Raw genomic sequence first — 24,393 nt, forward strand, 5'->3', positions numbered from 1 at the left:
CACAGTGGCCACACGCAGTATCTTCTACCTATTATTACTCCATCCGCTGAGCAGAGAGCTACTTAAATAACCTCCGGATTACAGCGATAACCCAAAGGCCAGCGTGTCACACTGCCTGAACCCCTATCTGGTGCCCGAGTCACTCCCTCAGAGACAACAGGAGACGACACTTGAGAAGCCTGTGTTCTGCATTCCTGTGAGCTTTGTGTAGAGTCATGTGGGTTCAGAGGTGTCACTTCGGGGGCTTCTGTTTCTTGGCGGCGACCTACAGACCTGAAAGTGGGCCACCGGATGCTGGGGAGGGGACGTTGAGAAAACATCCGATGTGTCCCCAGCCTTCTCAGGACACCACAGGCCATCATGGATTCACTCAACAAATATGTCCCCTGAATTCAATGCAAGCTAGGCTGGGGCTGAGGGAGGGGGTTTCAAAGGCAACCGGGGAAGTCTGGTTGGGGGCAGGGCATCGGCTGCTTTATCAACAGTTGGTGATGGGTAAGAAATGGGAGTGGAAGAGCCTTCCTAGTTGACTCTGTGGGGTCCAGTGGGTCACACAGTCTCCTGTTAGACTGGACCAGGAACGGATCCCAGACCACAGCCAGCGCACTTGACAAGTCTGTCTGGATCAGCTACAGGCAGCAATGTGCTGCTTTCCCAGGGTAGCGGCTGCCAGAATGAAATTCACAGTCTTCTGCCCATGTCCGTAGTAGCATCTGTGGAAGGAGCCCAGAAGGGCTAGACTTACGGTATCCTCTCCCCACACACACACACACACACACACATAGTCTTAAAGGATTTGAACCGACTAACAGTTGCACAGACCAACATCTATTCACCCAGACAGGGACGGAGGACAATCTGAAGAAGCCGGTACACTAAATCCATCCAGGAACTTACGAGCCTATTGGAGTTCCAGGAGTCTGAGTGAGGGGTTGTTTCCACGTGGAGGACTCGCCCCTACACAGGGGAGGACTCAGGAAAGATGCACTCTTGGAAGGCACCTGGAGGCAGAAGGGCAGGTCTTCCAGAGTCCCCATTGCCCAGCAGTTGTTTATGGTCTCCAAGCCCTGGGGAGAAGCCCCGTGTAATCTCCCCTTTCCTGGAGGTTTGTTTGTTTTTCTGGGTCCCCCTCCCCCTCCTCCTTCCCACCAGGAACATTCAGTTCAGAGGAAACGGCTGCAAACAGAGGCATTAACTTGGAGGCTGGTAAGGTGGTTCCACTGGCAAAGGGATTTGCTGCCAAACTCCTACCTTCAGTTCTAACCCCAGGCTGGCCCTGGCAGACGTCCAGAACTGACTCCTTCAGTTGTCCTCTGGCGACCCACGGGCACCGTGCACGCTCCCCACCGCCATTGTTCTGATATGCTTTCTGTTGCTGGCATTTATTTGGCTTCCTCATTCTGATCAACATCCATCAAGAAGGGAAGTCAAGGAAGAAACTAAAGGCAGGAACTTAGAGGCAGGATCTGAGGCAGTGGACTGGACTCTCCCACATCAATTCATTTTTGGTTTGTTTTTTTGTTTGTTTGTTTGTTTTTTGGGGTTTTTTGGTTGTTTTTGTTTTGGGGGTTTGTTGTTTGGGTTTCTGTTTTCTTTTGTATGTTTTTTGTTTTTTTGTTTTTTTGTTTTTTGTTTTTTGTTTTGTTTTGTTTGTTTGTTTGTTTGTTTGTTTTATTTTTTTGACAAGGTTTCTTTGGTTCTTCATGACAGGGTTTCTCTGTGTAGCCCTGGCTGTCCCGAAACTCTTCTTGTAAACCAGGCTGGCCTCAAACTTAGAGATCAATTTGCCTCTGTCTCCTGAGGCCAGATCTAGGTTGCCCCCAAATTCTATATCGCACCGTGAAGCAGTATCCTGAAGTTCTTACAGCTTTACAGAACAAAGGACTTCACAAATAAAAGCAAGTTTAAAACATACCGGTGGGTATATCAGAGAGGCAGGTACCATGAGATTGGGGGAGCTTTGCTTTAGGCTTGCGATGCTACCTGGTGACATTCTTAGCTCTTGGATTGGTGGAAGCTGGTAATCTGTTAGGTTACTGGAGTCCCAAAGGTTTTCACTTATTGGTCACAGGACATTACTGGGACGAGGTGCGGCTGGGCGTGGGCATTTGGAATGACTGTTCCTGAGGGCTAGAACTAGCCCAAGGGAAAGTCACTGGTCTTTGGAACTGCCACACTAATAAAGCAAAAAAAAAAAAATATATATATATATATATATAATTTAAAACAACCACAATCCATTTAGGCCTATGCAACTAAATCTTAGGATATTGAAGACCAAACACAAGACCCACGCATGCTAGGCAAGCACTGGACCATTTAGCCACACCCCCAGCCCCATATGCAAATACTATGGAATGCTACCTAGTTTCTAGAGTCAATTCATAATCTCCAAGATAACTCCAAGAGAGAGCCCTGTACACAAGTCGGCTTGCAAACATTTGCAAATGCTCCCCTACCCTCTCCTCCTGCACCAGGCAGCGGGGCCTCAGAGTTCCTAGCTGACAGTAGCTACCTTCAGTGAACCCACTGAATGGCCTCCAGATGCTGTAAGAGATTGAAGACAGAGATTATGGCCCCTCTCCCTGCCATCAGCCCATTACCTCAAGTGAGTGTTTATGGTGTCCCTGGGCCTTGACTTCTAAGCATCTCTCATCTCTCCGGGGCTTCCTGATGACTGGATCTTTATGATGATTAATTAGCTTCCTGGCATTCCTGAGTGCTAGGCACATGCTCTGACCTGGGGTTATCTCTCAAGGCCTCGCTAATCCCTTTCTTGATCCCCCAGAATCTCAGGGCTTGAAGGAACCACCCGGTTCTGTCAGACTCTGGAATGTGGCCCCCAGTGGTCATGCCCTGTCTGGTCAACCCAGAGCTCTTCCCAACCCTTTCTTGTTTCTTCCTTCTGTCTTTTCTGTGTACGCCGACAAAAGCATGTCAAGTGTGTATGTGTGTGCATGTGTGTATGTGTGTGCATGTGTGTAAGGTGTGCACCCATGCACTCCCACAAAAGGCATTGATTGGCCCACTCTATCATGCCACCATACTACCCTGTTTCCTGTCTCTCACTGATCTTTGAGCTAGGCTGGAAGCAAACCCCAGTAATTCTCCTGCCTCCACCAGCTACAGTGCTAAGTTCTCTGTATAGCCCTGGCTGTCCTGGAACTCATTCTGTAAACCAGGCTGGCCTCGAACTCAGAAATCTCCCTATCCCTGCCTCTCAAGTGCTGAGGTTAAAATTGTGTGCCACCACATCTTACTAGGTATTTTTTTAAGTGTGGATACTTGGGATTCGAACTCAGGTCCTCACGCTTGCATAGCAACGGCTCATACCCACTGAGCCATCTCCCAGCCCAGCCCTTCTCTTTTTCAAATTGTTTTCTTGATAAGACTTCACCCCTCCCTACAAGACAGTTATACAAGTAAATGTGGGAGGCAGAGAAGAGACACGTCAGCGATGACTAAGTCGGCTTAGCTCCCTCTCCACTTGCGAGAGCGTCAGGGTTGGCTCTCACTCGCCTCAGCCTCCGTAGAAATCCTTTGCTGAGGGGGTGATTTTTCCTCAAGATCATTCTTTCTCCATGACCAAATGCTAGAATGTGCCACCAGAATAGATCTTCCCCGCTGCCAGAATCCGTGCTCACCACACAGGACTCGTGGTCATTATAAAGTGACTCTCCTAATAAAAAGCCAACTGGTATTTCCTGGAAGTTCTATCTCCAGTCTGTCTCCAGTCAGAGCCCATCAATCACCTCTGTTTTTTCATACTCTCCCCACTGCTTTAGTGTCTAAAAGAAAAACAAAGATTCCCTGGACCCCCAAGACGGAAGAAAAAAAAATTGAACGAAACTCAGTCTCCAACTTGTATCTCTGGTTCTGGTTTTAGCAACCAGCCCTTTAGGCAAGACCACAGCCCCATTGCCTCTGAAACAGGCAAGGCAATGAGCACCTTCCTCACATGTCACAGAGGCTCAGAAGTATGAGGAAGTTCACCGAGGGCCGGGAGACAAGGCTGGGAGATAGGTCAGTCAGCAATGTGTTCGCTGTGCACGTGCAAGGAGTTGAGTTCAACCCCCACCACCACACACGTTTGGAAAGCGTCTGCTCCACAACTTCCAGGCTAGTGGAAAACCCTATCTCAAAACACAGGTGAACTGAGCCTGAGAAATGACAGCCAAAGACCTCTGGCCTTCATATGTATGTGCATATGCACGTGTGTGTGTGTGTGTGTGTGTGTGTGTGTGTGTGTGTGTGTGTGTGTACAGGTAACCCAAGAGTAGTTTTCAGAGCTTTCCCAAGCTGAGTAGAATGACCCATGCCTTAGTCTCAATACTCAGGGCGCTGAAACCGGAGCATTGATGACAGTTATAGGCCAGCCTGAGCTATCTAGTGAGATCTTGACCAACCTGGTTTACAGAGCGAGATTTTTGTCTCAAAAAAAACAAAAAACAAAAAGCGCTTAACTGAGTGCCATTCCTAGGTACCAGGAAAGGAGAACCAAACGCTAAGAATTGTCCTCTGACCACCAGTAACACATGCTTCAAATTATTATTATTATTATTATTAATTTAATATAAAATTTAAAATGGACTGGGGAGTTGCTCACCCAGAAGGGTGTCCTGAGCTGAGGTAGTAAGGCTCTGGTAACTATCTCTTTCTCAAGATGTAGCAGATAAGGGAGAAATCCCGTTACCTGTGCATCAAGGTGTTCATCCTCTTGCCCCAGGATTTTACCTATGCAAGCTAAGTAGGATGTTAAGTAGAGCTTAACACACACACACACACACACACACACACACACACACACACACACCCTTCAAAGAGTTCAAACTGGACCCCAGATTCATCTCATATGAATTACTTCTCCGGACAGCAGACCCATCAGATATCCTCATCCTGGTGAAGTCAAGTAGATGCAAAACTGCCCATAATTAAGACACGTCTGAGTCCTGCAGAACCATTAGATCATCATACATTCTCCCGGAGTGTACCAGATACCTGTGATCACAGCACCTGAGAAGCTGAAGCAGGGGAATCTATAGTTTGAGGTCTGCCTAGACCAAATGGCAAGTCCCAGCCCTCAGACTGAAAAGGGAGACTGTCTCACAAACAGAACAAGAAATCAGACTGGGGATATGGATCAGACAGTAAGGCATTGGGCTAGCATGCTCAAAGCCCTGAGTTCAATCTCTAGCATCATATAAACAGCATCTAAGGGTGCAGATCTTGTTCTCCCAGCATTTAGAAAGCTGAAATATCAGAAACGCATCATCCTCGGCTACACAGAGAGGATGGGGTTAGCCTGGGCTACTGATATCTATCTAAAATAAAGTCATAAGTTTGGGTAAACTGAGGCTCACCACAGTTTTAAAAGTAACCTTCACACTTTACAAGGACAGCCTAGACAAACATAGACGTGTGCAGATGTAATTTAAATGTTCAGATCTCTGTGCGCCCCTCCCCCGTTCTCGGTCCCTATGAAATAAGTAAACTGGGTTCCTTTTACAAGCAGCTGGACTAAACTACCCAACACTAAGGAAGTGTAACTCCCTTGGTCTTTAAGAAATCAAAATCTCTAAACTTAATTAGCATCTTTATCAGACTTAGCAACCTTCCAAACAGTGAATCGAAATGTTGCATTTCCTTTTCTTTTTTTTTTCTTTTTTCTTTTTTTTTCGGAGCTGGGGACCGAACCCAGGGCCTTGCCAAGTGCTCTACCGCTGAGCTAAATCCCCAACCCCGAAATGTTGCATTTTCTAAATTACCGGTTCCTTCTGTATCCATTTTACTCCTGCAAATCCCTTTTCCTTCAACAATATTTTTGAACGCATCAACAAATACTGATGGACGCCTTCCTCTGAGAGTCCTCCTGCGGCAGCCAAAAGCTTCTCGGGTACCCTCTGTTTTCACAGCGTTGTCACCTTTTAGCCAGCCCTCTCCATGTCTTCTCTGCACCCTGCTTTTAGGAGTGGGCGGTATCTGGGTCCCCAGCATTGTCCTAACATCTTAGAGAATACACACCCCATCTGTACCAGAGACTCAACTCCAAAGAGTAAAGTTTCCCCCAAGTGCTTGTGGAAAGCAGCTTTGTGGACCCCAGTGACAAAGGACAGGTCTGTCAATCTAGGTGGGGCCTGGGAATCAGTATTGTGGCTAGTGCCCCTGCAGTTGACGCCAGAGTACCATAGCGTTGTAGTTTTAAGAGTTTGTTGTCTGTCTATCTATCTATCTATCTGTCTATCTATCTATCTATCTATCTATCTATCTATCTATCTATCTATCTATCTATCAAGAAGGGCTTCTCTCTATGCAGCCCTCGCTAGCCTGGAACTCCTGATTGTGGACCAGAATGACCGAACTGGGTAACCTCTCTGCCTCCCGAGTGTTAGGACTAAAGGCTGCATACACCCTGCTCAAAGATTTACTTTAGGTTTCATTATGTGGACGTGGGGGAGGGGTATATGCTTGTGAGTGCAGGTGCAGAAGCAGGCCAGAAGAGGGTCTTGGATCCCTGATGCTGGACTTACAGGCCTTTTGTGATTTGACCTTCCCTACCCCCATCCTGCACGGACGCTAGAAGGTCCGTCCTCCGCCAGCGCGATAACCACTCTTAATAACCGAGCCTTCTCTTCAGCCTAGGTTTGCTGGTTTTGAAGTGACAGACTAGATGACAGAGACAAATTCTCTCTGAACTCCTCCTTTCCAGCCCCCTTTCCTGAGCTTTTGGAGAGGAGGTCATCCCCCACCCCCGGGATCCTCATCAAAGAGGCAACATGGAGATCTCTCTGAAACCCCTCTGAGGTAGAGTCCCAGGCATCCACCGGATCAAGCAGCTTATTGTGCTGAATCATTCTGTAACAGGACGAGCGAGCCCCTTTCCCTTTCCCCAGTTCTTCGGGGACCTTTGAGGACTGGTAGGATTCACCTCCCTCATAGCAGCTACCCCACTCTTGAATGATGCCAGCTACTACGGCCCCGGAGACTGTCTCAGTTGGACTCTAGTGCTAGCTAGGGTCCACCTTCTTCAGACTTCTGCAACCTTATCAAGAATGCCCAGAGGCTCACCACCAGTGGTCTCCATGGCAACCGACAGCGTATCAGAGATACAAACCCCTTTTAGAGAAGGGGCTGGGAGCCGCGCCCCTCTCCAGTCCCTGAACGCACAGCCACCTCGTGCAAGCGGACCCTCTTCCCTCCCGCAGGGTTGGGACGCCCCCCTCCCCGGGTTCCTTCCAGAGGGCTCCCGGGACTCAGCGGTCCCCCAGAGGTCAACAGAGAGATATTGATGGTTTTTCACTGGGGGGGGCGGGAGGGGGACGACGATGAAGAGCTAGGAAGCAGAATGCACTTGACCCCCCCCTCCCCGGGGACTGAGAGGGACCGGGCACGCGGCACAGGCGGCGGGAGCCAGCCCGGGGGCGGGCGGTCCCCTAAGTCCCACCTTCAGGGCGGCGCCTGGCGGCGGGGAGTGTCAGGAAGAGGAAGAGCGCGGCCGGGTGCGCGGCGCGGAGCAGGGGCCCGGCCGAGGCAGCGGTGCGCGGGCCACCATGGCCACGGACGAGCTGGCCAGCAAGCTGAGTCGGAGGCTGCAGATGGAGGGCGAGGGCGGCGAGGCGACCGAGCAGCCGGGGCTCAACGGGGCGGCGGCGGCAGCGGCTGAGGCTCCCGACGAGACTGCCCAGGCGTTGGGCAGCGCGGACGACGAGCTGAGCGCCAAGCTGCTGCGGCGCGCGGACCTCAACCAGGGCATCGGCGAGCCGCAGTCGCCCAGCCGCCGCGTCTTCAACCCCTACACCGAGTTCAAGGAGTTCTCCAGGAAGCAGATCAAAGACATGGAGAAGATGTTCAAGCAGTGAGTGCCCTCGCGCCCGGTTCCCCACCACCCTAGACCCGGCCTCGGGCCGGAACCTCCAGTAATCCCATCTAGGATTCCCCAGGACCCGGACCCACCAGGGTGGGGAACTCTGCTGCCCCTTCCAGAGAGCCACGAGGCTTCCAGACCCACCACCCAAGCACGCAAGTGGATCTGGGGAACCCCCTTTCCCGGTCCTGGCATGTGACCCCCTCCTCCTGGTGATGCTGCCCTCGGGATACTCCACACGGGTTGGGAGCACCCCGAGGTCCCTTCTAGATAATCGCAGGTCCCCAGCGAGTTCCCACGAGGGAACCGATCCCCTTCCCACTGTTAATGTTACTGCACGTACCACCCTAAACCCACACACACCGAGAAAGGGCCAGTGGCTTCCTCCCTTCCTTTCCTGTCCCAACTACTGGACTCCCTACCCCCCCACCTCGATAAGGCACCCCTATTGCCTCTTAAGGGGACATTCCCGGCACCCATGCGAAACATATGCCTTTTACTAGGGTCCTTTAATTTCTTCTGCTTAGCTCTGGTCTCTCTAGTTCTAGATTGGGACTACCTCCCCGTGCCACACACACACACACACACACACACACACACCCCTCAGTTATTCTGTTTACTTACCATGGGTGAAAAAAAACGCTTCAGCCCTTCCACTCCCGCCCACCCTGTTGGCCATGTCCTTTTCCTTAACACTGTGTGACCGCACAGTAGGAGAGAGCTCCTCTGTCCCTGTCCCCCCGGTCTTCAAATATGTATTTCCCCTATTATCAGGACAGAGTCCCCTGGGGCTTAGTCCTTCTCCACACACTGTGAGTCCACCTCCCTGAGCTCTCCACCCGGAACCCCTTCACTCAGCGGCGGGCGGTGCAGTGGTGTCTCCCTTGCCCTTTATCAGAAAGCAGCCCTCTTCCCAGCAATAGTCTTCCCCCTCCCATACAATCCCCGGTGCCCGGTACCCGGTGCCCGGCGCCCGGCGCCCTGCTCCCGTACTCTCTGGGCAGAAAGGGGACCCCTTGCTATGTGCCCTGCCTGGGGTCTCCAACCGCCACACTCCAGTTCCTGTGATCCCAAGCTGTACCCTTACCAGATTAGGGTGTCCCCTAGACCTGCGGGCCCAGCCATTCCACCCCCACAAAATAAAGCAATATGGAGGGGGGTGGAAAGAGTACCCATGGGGGTAGAGAAGGTGCCCTCCATAGGACCGTCGTCCCTACTTTGATCAAGCCACCTATGGTTCCTGGAAAGGAAACAGTCCTCCAGGTACCAGGCCCGAGTAGGGCGCAGAGGGGTCCAAACCACTGAAGCTGAGTTTTGGGTGGGGTACGCAGGGAGTCCCAAAGCAGAAAACTGTAGGCAGGTAAAGGATTGAGAGCCCCAGCCACACCCAGCTGACAATACCCAGACACCAATCGGGAAGCCCGTGAAGGGGGCGTTTCCTCCATCCGGGGTCCAGAGAGGGCTTTCCTGCGTCCCACTTCCCACTTCCCACCCAGTCCGTGGGTGACTAGAAAGTCCCTCGTGCTGCTGGAATACACTCCCAAACTTCTCCATGGAGGTTCCAGGGTGAGGGGATACCCACTGGCTTCAGTCTGCGCCGACTGACCAGGCCAGGAGAGCAGGAATCCGCATTCCTTGCTTTTGAATCTTAGGACAACTGTGACTTACAGGTAGAGCCAGCCTGTGGGAGTGTCCCAGAGGATATTCGTGTGTCATAGATCTCTGTTGAGATAGGACTGAGGCAGTGCAGCCCACACATGCCTCCCAGCAGCCCTGTGACCCAGGACTTTACAGCTACAAAATGACAGGAGTAGGATTCGAACTCAGACAGGGTAGCTTCCAAAGCCCCAGCCTTCCCTTCAGAACTGTCTCTCACAGATGCCTGTGTCAGTGTCTCAAATCACATCCTGACACCTCCCTCTCTCTCTCTCTCTCTCTCTCTCTCTCTCTCTCTCTCTCTCTCTCTCTCTCTCTCCCCCGTCTCCCTCCCCCTCTCCGTGTGACACCCCCAAAGAGCAAACTCGGGAGAGACCACTTGGATTTGTGGGGACAATGGTCTGGAAGCTGTGTTTGTACTCAGTTTCACACAGGCTGTTTTGGGGGGAGCAGTTTAATTGAGAGGTGCTTTTGTGGAGATGAGAGAGTCCTGGCCTCCTCAGAGCTACCTCTTGGCACTAGTGCTGCATGCTGGGGTGTTGGGAGGGGCAGGAAGGGGCCAGAAAGCTGGACCTCAGGAGAAGGAAGCGCCACTCGCCAGGGTCCCTTGCTGGGGCACAGAGCTGCTGATGTTGTATTCAGGGAAACAAGGCTTCACTGTGCCCCATGAGCCCAGCCCAGCCGGGGCTCGGCTGGGAACAGCCACAGCTAGCTTCTCAGAGCACAAAATACACGATCTGTTTCCACTGTGCAAGCGGCAGTTGCCTCCTGGGGCCCAGCAGGTCCCAGGATCTGAGCCAGGGCTCTGTTGAGAGCAGAGGGCAGGAAGGAGTGGAACTGGTGCCCTCGAAAGTGGAGCTAGCTTTTCCTTGGCGGCTAGGAGGCCAGGCTTCCTGCGTCATCTTCCTTGTCATCCCTGGACCTCAGTCTACCCCTGTGTAAAAGGAACGGGCTGTGTGTGATGAATCTCAAAGACACTTATGTTCTAGGGCTCTGGAGCACTGATGTTCTTCAGAACTACGGTGCAGTCTTCTGGTCCATGCATTCAGTGTGGACGAGCAGATACCGCCTGAGAACAGTGGTTGAGGGAGTGCCGGAGGAAACAGCACTGCCAGCTGACTCCAGCCCCTCTCCCCATTTTACAGACAGGAAAACTGAGGCCCAGAAGAGAGAAGTGACCAGCTCGGAATCATGGGTTTTTCTGGAGGTGGGGCCTAGAGATGACATGTATTGAGTTCCCCCTTCGGTCAGGCATAGAGGCCCTGCATCTTAGAGCCTGTACCCTACCCTCTCGCCCTACCCCTCGTGGCCTCAGACTCTATCCCTTCTCTCTCTCACACACACACACTCAACCTCCTCCCCTCTCTCTACCCACTCATCCAGAGTTGTTTCTAGAAGTTTCCAAGACAAAAAGGCATGGGACAGGTCCACAAAATTTCAGGGATGGCTACCCTCTGAGCCGATAACAGCCCAGGGAGAACTCTGGAAGGTTCTGTAAGCTGACGCTTGCCTGGAAGGCAGGCACCCACATAATTGTGAACGAGCTGTGGAATCTGAGGAAGGTGCCCTAGTTCCTTGTCCCGTCTGGCCAGCCTCCTCCCCACCCGCTTCATCCCATGACCCCTTGCAGCAGGCAGGCAAGGTCCCCTTTCTTTCTGGCTTCCTATCACAAGCTCCTGGGGCCACCGGGCCTCCTCTCTCTTCCCTTCCTGCTTGACAGTCTGCAGCCCTACAAGGCTGTGGATTTAGCAGCATGTGGACCTAGAGCACATTCCTTAACCCTCTCTGGGTCTCTTTCCTCACCTGATGGTGCTGTCAGATGCGTAACCTAGGACTTGGCACTGAATCAGTACTTACTAACTTACTGTCACCACTGTCCCAAGTTCACCATATGCCCTGGCCCTGGCGGCAGCCATCAGCACCGATCCTGAGGTAGCTCAGAATGAGCCTCTGGCTGCCTCCGCTTCCCCCCCACAGAGCCGCCAGGCTGTGAGGCTGGCAGCAGCCCTTTGCATTGGGCAGGGATGACAGGGATACAACCCGTTGCCACTTTTCCTCTTGCCCAGCAGACGCTCTGATTGACGGCTACATATTGCTTTGATAAATAACAGAAATAGAGAGATGAATTCATTATCACTTAATTACGTGGCAGGCAGGTGGTAGAAGAAAAGGGGAGAGCTAACGGCAGCCCTTGGAGCGACACAAAACTGGGACACACGGGCCCTTGCCACCCAGCTGGGTGTCTGAGCAGGGTACTGGGCTTCTGAGCCTCTGTGTCTCCTGGGGCCTTAGGACCCTACCTGACGTGGGGAAACAGAACTGTCACAGGTTTGGCCTGGGGTCTGGGATCATGGATGGTCTTAGAAGACAAAGGTGCCACCTGCCACCCAGCAGCTATCTTTCTCAAGTTTTGCATACGAAAATCCAGCTGCAGGCACTGTCCTTGGGAATTCTATGGTGGGTCCACAGGGCCAGTAATGGAAGGCTTCTGTGTGTCTACCGTTAGGAAAGACTGCAGCCACGCGTCCCCACAGCAGCCTGGGGGTGGTGTCGAATTAAAGGTGTCCCCAGCCCTGTCCTTACTAGAGAGTCCCAGGGGAACTCACCTCAATTACTTAGAGGTCAAGTTTAGTCCTCAAGACTCAAAGAGGTGAGTCACTTGGCCAAGGTGGTGAGTGCTACTTGTACGATTAGCTCTAGGAGGCTAGCAGGCTTGGTGGGGGTTGAGGTGCCTCCTACCCCAGGGAGGAAGGATTCCCAACAAGGACCTCTTCTCTTTTCCACCCACTTCCCCTCTGCGTCTGAGTCACCTCTCCTCCCCCTCCTGGGGACTTTCTGGTTGGTGGGGGGAGCGATGGTTACACCTCCCATTGCCCCACCTCCCTCCTTCCCAGCCTTCTGGTTGAGGTCCAGGCCTGGCCCAAGGGTCATCAGGACTTCCAGAGGCAGGTTGGAGGCCCCCTTCTGCAAGGACGGCTCCTCTGAGGAGTTAGTCACGTCACAGCCTCTTACAAGGAACGGTCCCCACACCCTGCAGTCGCTGAGTTCCTTCTGGCTGCTCAACAACCTTCTTGCAAAGCGGAAGTCCAGCTTTGCAAAAACAGAGCAGGCTGCAGGGCCAGGCAGGTGTGGCTAGCTGGGCCCAGCCTGGCTGTGCTGAGCAGGAAGTCCTTTTTAGGACTCAGCCATTTGACGGATGAATGAGGCCTCTGTTGACCCACTGGGTAGCAGGATCTTGACTCTCTTCTTCTTCTTCTTCTTACTACTACTACTACTACTACTACTACTACTACTACTACTACTACTACTACTACTTATTGTTATTGTTGTTGTTGTTGTTATTATTATTATTATTATTATTATTATTATTATTATTATTATATGGGTGTTTTGCCTTTGGAGGATATTGCATTCCCCAAACTGGAGTTACACACAGTGGAAGTTTCCATATGGGTGCTGGGAATTGAACCCAGGTCCTCTGCGAGAACAGCAAGTGCTCTTAACCACTGAGCCATCTCTCCAGTCCTGCCGGCTCCCTTCCTGATACTACCGGCCACTTCACAGGTAGGGAGACTGAGCTCAGAAGATTGGGTCCAGAGCTAGTGAGAGGCAGAGGCAGTCTCTTCATCGGGGGTCTATCTCCCTACCCTGATTTCTCCCTCACGTGGTCCACAGGCCTTCATGTCTCACTCGTAATGTGGAGCTGTCAGAAAATGCATCTCCCCAAGTGCTTCCCAATTCTGGTGGCGCTGGCCTGTCATCCCAGCTGCTCAGGCGGCTGAGGCGGGGGGATAGAAAAACTCAAGGCCAGCCTGTGCTGCAAAGTAGGTTCGAGACCAGCCTGGGCCACTCTGCAAGACCTCAGCATGCATGGGACCCTGGGGTTAATCCCCAGCATCACAGAAAGAAACCAAGAAAGAGAAAGTACAAGGCCAGTCTGTCTACTTCCATTTCCCTTCCTGGTGACGGCAGGCAGGTGACTTTGTCTGTGTGATCTCTTCAGGAGTACTGTGAATGGAGTCAAGAGTGGGTAACAACACTGGGTTATATTCATACTCGGTATCATAAGTGATTATTAAAGGTGGGCGGAGAATAGAGCGACGGCAAGACGCTCCCACATCGCCACCTTGGCTCAGCCCGTGGGTGGTGTCAAACTTGAGGTTAAGACAACCCTGAGTCTTGGCAGCTCTCTGGCAAGTAGCTCTCAGCTTGGAGGCTCTCACTGGACCTTCTGGAAAACAGGGGAGGGGGCCTGTGAGCACTGCACACTACTTGGTCCCTAAACCCCTGATATTCATGGTAATAAGAGAGCACGGAGACTGGGGGCCGGAGCCTGGGGACCGCTGAGACCAGCGTCCCTTCAGCAGTCGATCCTCCTGTGGCCATTTGGAAGCAGCAACACAGGCCTGGGCTGGGTGCCAGAAGGGACAGAATGTGGTTAGTTCCCTGTACCCCTTTGCTGGGGCAACAGCTGTGATAATGGCTTCGCTTCAGCCAGCACAGCAGGGCTGGGGCTGGGGGAGCGAGGGCTGCCTACCTGAGGGAACAGTGAGCCCTCTGTCCTCAGAGGAATTCAAGGCACCAAGCAGGGAAAACCACATTGGGAGTTGGCCCTTACGGCCGGCGGCCGGGCTGGCTGAAGTGACCTCCACTCACTACCCTTTCTAGCCCTGGGACTCTCCAACCCAGTGTCTGGAGGCAGCCGGATATGGTGTGGTTTTGTTTTGTTTTGTTTTATCACAGTTGGACCCCACCTGCACCCATGCTGACCTTGGCCAGTGCACTTTCTTTCTGCTTCAGCCTCCTCGAAAGGGATGTCTGGAGGGAGAATGCCACCCTTGTGACTCGGGGTTATCAGGACGGAGGGAGAGGACAGACAGAGATGGGGGAGCGCGGCTGACTAAGATCACATTCAGACCTAAAGACAGGGTCAGCCTGGGTGGCAGCTGGAGGGAGGGTGGATGGGAGGGATCTTTTTTGTCACATCCAGGACAGCAGCTGCTGAGCCCTCCCCTGGCGTGAACTATGCACGGGGAGGGAGGCTGGAATGTGGGCTGGGTGCCAGGCAGCCACAACGTCGTTGTCGTCCTGTCCCTCGGATGCTGAGAAAAGGTGCTGAGCTCCAAAGCCTGAGTTTTGTTATCAGAGCTTGGTGACACTGGCTTTCCTGAACCAGACCCAAGAGTCCCGGAGGGGAGCATCAGGCCCAGCCCCAGAGGCCCATGGGAAGAGGGAGCCAAAGGGGGGAGTCCAGCTAGTAATATCCCACCTGCTGTGTGGAATTATCATTCCCCTGCCCTGGGCCCCAATTTTCCTCCATAAGCTGGTGGGCCAGGCTAGGTGGATGAACCCCGAGGGCCAACCTTTCCTTCCCGGATCCTCGGAGCCTCCTGGAGCCTCATTTCCAGCTCAGAAAGAAAGGCAGCAGGATGAGAGGGTCTCCCCAGCCTCGCCTCTCTCACGAGAACACCATCATTTCCCACAGCTGTTCACTTGCTTGGAGGTGTGGGGACAGTCCCCACTGTTACCCCCTTACAGGGAGGAAAGCAGGGCGACCAGGGGCTACCTGCTTAAGGCTCCAGTCCCCTACAGTTTAGCCAGACCCCCTAAGGTGCTGGATATTAAGTCAAGCCTAGAAGGGGAAGAGAATGCTGAGAAGCCCCTTGGCCATCTATCCAGTCTGACTTCCTACCCCTCAGGTCACTCCACTCCTCCCAATTCTGTAGGGAGCTAGGCCTAGACCCCTTGGAGAAGCCAGCATGGGTTTGTTTGTAAGACCGCCTTACCTAGACTCGAAAACTCTTTTCTTTTTCTTTTTCTTTTTCTTTTTTTCGGAGCTGGGGACCGAACCCAGGGCCTTGCGTTTGCTAGGCAAGCGCTCTACCACTGAGCTAAATCCCCAACCCGACTCGAAAACTCTTATGCAAACCTAGCTGACCTCAAACTCACTGCAATCCTCCTGCCTTAATCTTCCAGGTGCTGAGATTATTGACAAGGGTCATCACACCCAGCTCCAGCATAGCGGGGACTTTTGTCCTGTTTTTCTCTTATAATTTAGTGTTCTGTGTCCATGTGCGCACCTGACTGTGTACGTGCATTATGTGATGCAGTACTGGGGATGGCCAGAAGAGGGCGACAGACGCCGTGGCGCTGGCGTTACAGGTGCTTGTGAGCTGGCTGGCCCGGGTGCTGAAACCCAAACCTGGTCCTAACCCAAACCTGGTCCTCATGATTGAGCAGCAGTGCTCTGGGCCTCCAGGGTGGTTTTTATTAACCCAACGTCACTGCCGTTTTCATAGTAAGGATGTGAAATGCTCAGTGTAGCATCTGGTGCATGATCTTGATGGCAATGGCCGGTTTTAAGGTATTAAGCACCTACTGTGTGTCTGGCCCTGTGCTGAGAGCCAACTTGAATCATCTCGCAATCCTTGCCTCACTTTCAGAGTGGGCTCTTTAATCTGCGTGGTAGACATGGTGAAAGTGGGGTTCTTGGGGTCAGGTGACCAGCAGGGCCACCCAACCAACAGAGGCAGGGTTGGGTTTTGAATACAGGGTGAGTATGTAGTCGACTTTTCTCTCAGGTCAGTCCTGTGAACTAGTCACCCATGTACACCTTTAGGGCCTCCCCCAGGGCCATCTCCCACCCTGCTTTTGGCTCTGTGTCACCTGGCTTGGCGATCGATGTTTTTCGGAACTGTAGCCAGCCCCTGCATCGTCCCCTGGAGACTGGAGTTGGCCTGGGTTGGGGCCCTGCCCTGGTAATTGAATGACCTTTGATTGATATAGACTGCGGCTTGAGGCGTGGCCTGGCCCAGCCTGAAGCTGCCAGAAACCAGGGAATCCACAACCCAACGTGATCTCCAAGTTTGGGCATGGCGTGTGCTTCCTTTAGTCTGAGATAATTTATTCTGGCTTTAAAAGAAGCATAGACCCAGCTGGGGACACAGAAAAACAAGGGACATGTGGCTCCCGAGCTGGGGTCCCAGGCTAGAGCCCTTTTCAGTGGTCCTCCAGTTCTGACCTGCTATGATTGCCGAGCATGTAAAGTGCCTGGCACACAGAAGTTACTTGGCAACATAACCAAATCTCACCAGAGTGGTGATGGCTGCCAGGAAGCTTACTTACTGTGTGGGCCGTGCTGTGGGCTTGGCATCTATGAGCCCAAGCAGGTCTCCCAATGACCAAGAGGCACCATGACATCTGCGTTTCTCAACCATGCTCCAGTGACGACGTTTAGTACCAGTGACGTTTAGTTGCACTGTCAACTTGACACGATTTAGAATCCCTGGAAAGGGAAGCTCAGTGAGGGATTGTCTGGACCAGGTTGGCCTGTGGGCGTGTCTTTAGGGGGCTGGATTATGCTAATTGATGTGGGGAGGCCCTGCCTAAGAGTGGGCAGTATCATTCCCTGGGGTAAAGCACTTGAACCAAAAGCAATCTGGGGAGAAAGGGGTTTATCTGGCTTAGACTTCGATGTCATAGGACATCGCTGGGAGGAGTCAAGACAGGAACTCATAGGAACTTGAAGCAGAAACCAAGGAGGAATCCTGCTTGCTGTTTCCGACTCACGATCAGCTAACTTCCCCATCCAGCCCAGGGAATGGCGCCACCCACAGTGGGCTGGGCCCTCCTAAATCAGTTAGCCATCAAGGTAATCCCCCACAGGTAGACCTGCAGGCCAATCTGATCTGGGCAAACCCTCAATTGAGATTCCCTTCTCAGATGACTCTAGACTGTATCGGGTTGACAATTAGAGCTAACTAGGACAAGTCGGGAAAGCGATCCGGGAGACAGAAAGCACAGCAAGGACTCTTTCGGTTCATTCGCTCTGCGGTTGGTGGCTATGATGTGGCCGGTTGCTTCAAGCTGCTGCCAGAACTACCCCAGCCATCATGGCCCGTTCTCTCCAACCTGCTTTTTGTCAGGATATTTTAGCATAACCTCAAAAAAGAGACTCAGACCAGAGCATTCTCCTTGCAGGGGGCTGTACGGATGCCGTAGGCAGATTTTTTGATGTCTGTTCAGTAGCACCTCTGACACCCACTTAAGACAAGCAAAAATTGTGCCAAGATGTCACCAGATGCCCCTTAAAGGTCACACGTTCTTCGTTGTACTGAGGGGGAGCCCAGGCAGTCTGACGTGAGAACTGTGACGCGGTCCACGTTCAGAATGTAAGGGACTCTGTGGTCCCAAGGGACACAGAAGAGGTGTCCTTTGTGTCTTGCCTTGGGAAAGACAAGCCCCTCATCAGGTACCCCTGTTGACAAAGAAATGCAGTGGGAGCCCAGCCTTCCACCTCCAGCAGACACAGTGCTGCGACAGGAGAGTGCCCAGTCACCTCAGGGGTGGGGGTGGTTCCTGCTGCAGATGGTGGCTGGGCCTTCACAGCCCTTGCCTGCCGGACTGGCATTCACCACATCCTCTCATACTTGCCCTATCCAGCAGTCCCTCTGTCCTCGGGGCCACTAGCCTGCCTGTCCCCACCCAGCGCTCTTACTCTGTTAGGGAACACATGGTCTGTGCTTCCTTCCTTCCAAGGCCTGATTCACCCATACATCAACTATTTATACCCCTCACACAAATGCTCGCCTTGGCGCTGCTGGCAGACACCGATCTGCAGGTGGCCACGGGACACAGAAGGGGACAGGGCACAGATGCGTTGATTTATAAGTTCATCAGCCGGGTTGGGGATTTAGTTCAGTGGTAGAGCACTTGCCTAGCAAGCACAAGGCCCTGGGTTCAGTCCTCAGCTCCAAAAAAAAAAAAAAAAAAAAAAAAAGTTCATCAGCCTGACAGACCTGGGATAGTGGCCCAGCTCTTTTCCTTACTGCTGTGTGACCTTGGGTAGGTCAGTTAGCCTCTCTGAGCCTCTGGTTATTAAGAGCGTTAAGGAGTAATAAAGCTGCCGTCCAACCCGGGGGCTGTTTAGATGTCTACAGTCAGGTGCGGCTGTGTGTAATTGGAGAGGGGCACAGGGGAAAGCCAAGGAGAAGCAGGAAGGGCACCCAGTATCTGTAATTGAGCCCGTACTTGTCCTCAGGCAGAAAAGCCTGCTGTCACCCTGAGGACACTTCCCCCAGGCTCACGTCCCAGGAGACAACCAGAGCAGCTGTGTGTCACCCTGACCAGCAGACTTGGCGGTGCAGACAGCACCTTTACTGGCTAGAAAGTGGATTGGAAGCTAGCTACCTCTGGCCACTCACAGCACAAGGAGTGTGAGGACATAGAGAAGGGACATCCAGACCCTGTCCTCACCCATCCCTGACCCTGCCAGGCTGTTGGTGGCAGAGGGAAGAAGGGAAGGGCGGAAACAGAGGCCTGATTATCAACTGGTTCTGTGCCAGCACACCCACCCCGCTCCCTGCGGGCTCCCAGAACAGCCTGTTCCCTGAACACACCCAGATCCACCGCCCTGCTGTGACTGCGGCCCTGCCTCCCTCCCAGACACAGTGCTCCAAAGAGGCTGCTGAGACCCTTGGCTCGGAAGTCATTCCCAAGTCACTCATGCCACAGTCTGAGCACCTAGTAGGTGCTTTTTATTCTCTCTCCCAGAGAACCTTGGCATAAGCTGGGGCGGGAAGATCCCCGAGTGAAGGGTGCTGGCTCCCTCCCGTGAAGGGGCGTGGCTCTGTTAGAGTGGAACACGCACCACAGAAAGAAATAGAGGAATGTGATGTGCACATGAACCGTCCCAACTGTACAGACAGGAAGGAGGATTGCTGTGAGCACAGGGCCAACCTGGGCTACATAGTGACTTGTAGGACAGCTGGGGCTGCCAGGTGAAACTGTCTAAAAAAAATTAAACATTGAGACCATCTCCGACATCCATGCATTCTCTGGCCACTGGGAATGATTTCGTATTCACGCATGTGTACACACACACACACACACACACACACACACACACTGCCCATCGAGGTGCCTAGACCAGAGAGAGCAGGACCCACAGGCGTGACGTGAGAACATCTGCTTGTTCACACCACACACAGTACAGGAGGCTGTGGTTTCCCCCTCCACGCCTTGGGTTTGTGTGAGAATTAGCACTGTTTAAAATACAGGATGCTGCCAGACCACGTGGTAAGGGCCCTTCCAGCCCTGATGGGAAGACACTGACCACTTCCTGTACCCCCGGCTCTCGGCCTCTCTGCATCCTCCCAACACCAGGTCCGTCATGATAGCCTTAAGTCTCTCTCTGCGCCCACAGGTATGATGCGGGCAAGGATGGCTTCATCGACCTGATGGAGCTGAAACTCATGATGGAGAAGCTGGGGGCCCCCCAGACGCACCTGGGCCTGAAGAGTATGATCCAAGAGGTGGATGAGGATTTTGACAGCAAACTCAGCTTCCGGGAGGTGAGTCCATCCCCCAGGCCACTCCCGGCCAGCCACACCTGAGCACTGGGTGGCCAGCCAGCTGTGAATAACTGAGGCTTGCAAGGCATTCTTAGCAGGTATCCTCCTGCCTCAGCCAAACTAGTGCTGGGATTACGAATGTCGGCCATCACGATCAGCTATTTTGAACGACTCCTATGTATGCACGCCACTGAGTTGTGGAAAAGGCTGTGTGCTCTGAGGGTCTGGAGATTTAGAGTGGGAAGTCTCTGAAATGAGGTGCTTGGCTCGGAGGAAAGGAAGGTAACGGTTCTGCTGAGGGGACCAGGCATGGTGCTAGGTAGCTTCACATTCTCTGAGGCAGAAGCTATGGACCAGCCCGTTTAGGGAATGGCTGGAGAGACCAAGGCTCAAAGCACAATAGCCACGGCGCGTGCTGAAGAGATGGCTCAGTGGTTAGAGCACTGACTGCGCTTCCAGAGGTCCTGAGTTCGAATCCCAGCAACCACACGGGAGGCTCCCAACCCTCTGTAATGGGATCCGGTGCCCTCTTCTGGTGTGTCTGAAGACAGCGACAGTGTACTCATATCTAAAATAAATAAGTTGTATGGTTCTAGGCCCCAGAAGGCATAGAGTTGCGGCTGTGAGAAAGTAGGTGCTCCAGACAATGCTAGCCCTTAGAGAGCTGGCATGAGTCAGAGAAGGTAGGGAAGAGAGGTGGCGTCAAGGGCTTCTTAGGTTATGTGGGGATAACCAGAGGCCAGGGGAAATGGTACCCCAAAAATAGCTTGGGGTCAGAGAGCATCCATCCGAATCCTTCTAGCGCAGAAGCCGTTTGCTGTCTCTGAACCATCTTCCCACTGCGGGATGGGAGTGTGGTCCCTCTGGGGCTTTGTGAACACAGTGCAGATTTGTGTGGAGGACAGCGGGTGACAAGTAGAGCCGCCCTGAAGCCACTGGTGGGAACTCTTTTTTTTTTTTTTTTTTGGTTCTTTTTTTGGAGCTGGGGACCGAACCCAGGGCCTTTGCGCTTCCTAGGTAAGCGCTCTACCACTGAGCTAAATCCCCAGCCCCAGGTGGGAACTCTTTAACCCAGGGTCCTAGCAGGACAGACCAGGAAGGTGGGGGCCAGAGCCCCGCCTATCTTGACTTCCGGTCCTGCAGGTGAGCACGCAGCCTTTCTGCAGAGGGATCTGAGCTGGGGCTTGGGTGCGGCCGGGGACTTTGTCCCCATTATCCCTCACTGACCCCTGTGCCCTCGTCCACAGTTCCTTCTGATCTTCCGCAAGGCGGCAGCAGGGGAGTTGCAGGAAGACAGTGGCTTGCACGTCCTGGCCCGCCTCTCCGAGATTGATGTCTCCACAGAGGGCGTCAAGGGTGCCAAGAACTTCTTCGAGGCCAAGGTGAGGAGCCAGGGACTGCACGGTCCAGCTGTGCGATGACAGGGCTAACACGGAGGACTGGCGCGGTGCCTCCCTGTCCCTCGAGGCTGCAGAGGAGAGGTGGGGCTGACCTTTCGTGAGGGCCATGAGGCTCCCTGGATGCCCCACCCTTGCCAGACCTAGCCTGGAGGAAGCCACAGGGCTGCATGTACAGCCTCCCCCCTTCAGTGCATATATAGATGAGGGGAGGGGACATATTTGGTTCAGCGGCTCCTGAACCCATCCAGAACCCCACCTTTTCTTATTTCTTATTTCCATGAAAGGCTGATCCCCTTCCCTTCTCTCTCTTCAAACCTTTGATAGAGATGTCAGGGTTCATCAGTGGACCAGTATGTCTGACCTAGGACAGGATGTCAAGGGCATCACAGCTGTCTGTAAACCCCCACTGCTTCTGCCAGTGAATATTCTCTCGCTCTTCCTCTCCCTCTCCCTCTCTCTCTCTCCTTCTCCCTCTCTCTCTCCCTCTCCCTCTTCCTTTCCCTCTCCTTCTCTCTCTCCTTTCTGTGAGTGTGTCCATCTGTCTGTCTGCCTCCTCTTTCTTACTCTCTCAGAGAGAAATGGTCTCATATAACCCAGGCTGGCCTTGAACTTCTGATCCTTCCGCCTCTGTCTCCCCAGAGCTAGGATCATAAATGTTTAGTACCATGACCGGTTTTCTGCAGCACAGCACAAAACCCAGGACGTCACCCATGCTAGGCAAGCACTTTACCAGCTGGGCTCTATGTCCCCGCCTCTGCCAGAGAGCCCTGTGGTCAGTTTCTGTGTGCAAGATTCTATGTGGACAAACTAAGGCTGAGAGGTGACTGTGGCTCACAAGGGCCGGGGCCAGAAAGGTCCCCTGGAAAAGCAGCTCCCTGGGCTGATCTGATGTGGAGACCACACCCCTGACCTGTCCCCCCTCCCCCTCAGGTGCAGGCCATCAACGTGTCCAGCCGCTTTGAGGAAGAGATCAAAGCCGAGCAGGAGGAAAGGAAGAAGCAGGCTGAGGAGGTGAAGCAGCGGAAAGCGGCCTTTAAGGAGCTGCAGTCCACATTCAAGTAGCCAGAGCCAAGGCCAAGACCTGGCCCGGCCCCGTGTGCAGTCTGGGGGTACGGGTCGGTCCAGGAGACCTGTGGGAGACTAGCTCCCAGGTCCTGGTCTCTGTGCCTGGACCACTATGAAAACGCAAACTGTATGTGACCGGGAGTCTCCTCAGTGGTTGGTCCAGGCCCTGCTCCCTTCCGCTGTTCATGCGGCTGTGACACCAGCCACCAGCATCCTCTTTGGCCATCCCTACGTCTCTTGTTCTCTGGCCACTCTGCTGCCTGCTCTAGCCCAACTCCAGCCCATTCACGCCCCTGCCTTTGGTACCAGCTACTTTCTCCACTCATCACCTACCCTTAACTATAGGCCGCCCTGCCATGGTCCAGCAGAAAGTGAGACCCTCCCCAGGACTCTTCCTTTCAGATCGGCCCCATCTCCGCTGAAGGTGGAGGGACTCCTATATTGGTGAGGAGATCCAGGGACTCTTATAGTAGTGAGGAGATCCAGGCCCTACCACTCTAAGCTAATATAAATGGGGCCCAGCCAGGCAGGGTGAAGGCCACTGAGCGAATCTACCTCACAGGCTACACTCTGTCAGGCATGCCACGGGGGATGTGAGTGATAGGGTTCTGTGGGGTGGGTCCCAAGGGGCTGTGGAGAGGAGGGTGGGGTTCCTAAGGGATTGGCCTTTTCAGGGTAGACTTCAGCACTCTGCCTTGACTCCCCACGGAGTGCCTGATGTGTTTATGTGCACTGGCAATAGGACACGGGGCTGGCACCCCTTTCACACTACCCTTCCTTGAGATTGTCACCAGCGATGGCACCAGCCTGTCAGCACCAGATCGCATGGGGACCCCCCTGTCACCAGACAGGCCATAGTGAAACCCGTGCCGCTCCTCCATAGCTCATGTGCTTGCTTTACGTGTGTGTATGTGTGTGTCCGTTGCTGTGTTGTGGAACTGTGACGTCACCTCAGTCTAAGTGAACGGCCACCGGGGCCACCGTTATGCAATGTTCCTCGTGTCACTGCTTGTGAAACTTGATGACTCTTTGTTTTACTACAATGCCTCGAGAGCCCCCAGGACCCCTGCAGGACTTGCAAAGGTTTTATTTTTTCGGTCTTAGAACCTGTGAGAATCGGAGGGGCCAAGCCCAGCCCAGCTCAGCAGCCGTGGCCCTGGCTTGTTTGCCTTAGCGGATATGTTTATACAGAGGAATATAAATTCCCTTTACTTTTGGCTGTTTGCATTTTATTTTTGGTTCCCCCTCTCAACACCTCTCCCCCGACCCCACTCCCCCAAAAAATGAAAAAAGCTTCATTCGGTGGTACGATTATTTTTTTTAACTAAAAGGAGATAAAATTCTATATTCTTATGTGTGCGTGGTTTTTGATGACTAACCGGAGACAAAGGCGGACAGGATTTATTCTGGATCTGGGCGGCCACAGCAAGTGCCCAGGGAGGAGGGCACTCTTGCTGGAGAGATCTGTCCCTTAGCATCTGTAAAACAGTGATCTAAGCACCCATATTAAACCCACTTCATCCTTAAAGGAGCTCACCGAAGGAGCACTGGGTTGTTTTTTTCTAAGAATATATATATTGTAACTGTCTTCAGACACACCAGAAGAGGGCACCAGATCCCATTACAGATGGCTGTGAGTCACCATGTGGTTACTGGGATTTGAACTCAGGACCTCTGGAAGAGCAGTCAGTGCTCTTAACCACTGAGCCATCTCTCTAGGCCAGGAGCACTGGTTTTTAATCCCTTTTAATGGTTAAGAATAGGGAGGCCTGAAGGTCTGCGGGCACACAGACTGATTGAGGCAACAGGATTTAACCCAAGGCGCGAGCCTTTATCATAAGGCCCCCTGCCTTCAGATTTCACAGAGACTGTCAGAAGAATGGACAGGGCAGATGTGACACACACCTGACATCCTGGCCTTCCTGGGGGCTGAGGTGAGAGGAAGGAGAGTTCAAACCTGGTTGGCTTGGACTAAGCCCCAAGACCCTGCCTGTCTAAAGAAACTGTAACAAGATGGGTGCTATGGGTACAGAGGTTCTGAACCAGTGAGTGCCCCCCA

The 24,393-nt window shown here is 53.1% G+C and overlaps 1 protein-coding gene across 1 annotated transcript; it reads left to right on the forward strand.

The window, feature by feature from the left end:
• Positions 1 to 7,457: 7,457 nt before the first annotated feature.
• On the forward strand, positions 7,458 to 23,679 carry Efhd2 (EF-hand domain family member D2). Its single transcript, XM_032895094.1, has 4 exons — positions 7,458 to 7,852; positions 19,722 to 19,869; positions 21,117 to 21,251; positions 22,200 to 23,679. Exons 1-4 carry the CDS (start codon positions 7,548 to 7,550, stop codon positions 22,329 to 22,331), a joined length of 720 nt encoding a protein of 239 aa, XP_032750985.1. The 5' UTR covers positions 7,458 to 7,547; the 3' UTR covers positions 22,332 to 23,679.
• Positions 23,680 to 24,393: the final 714 nt, after the last annotated feature.

Source organism: Rattus rattus, chromosome 1 (genome assembly GCF_011064425.1).
Source record: "Rattus rattus isolate New Zealand chromosome 1, Rrattus_CSIRO_v1, whole genome shotgun sequence".
NCBI lineage: Eukaryota > Metazoa > Chordata > Mammalia > Rodentia > Muridae > Rattus > Rattus rattus.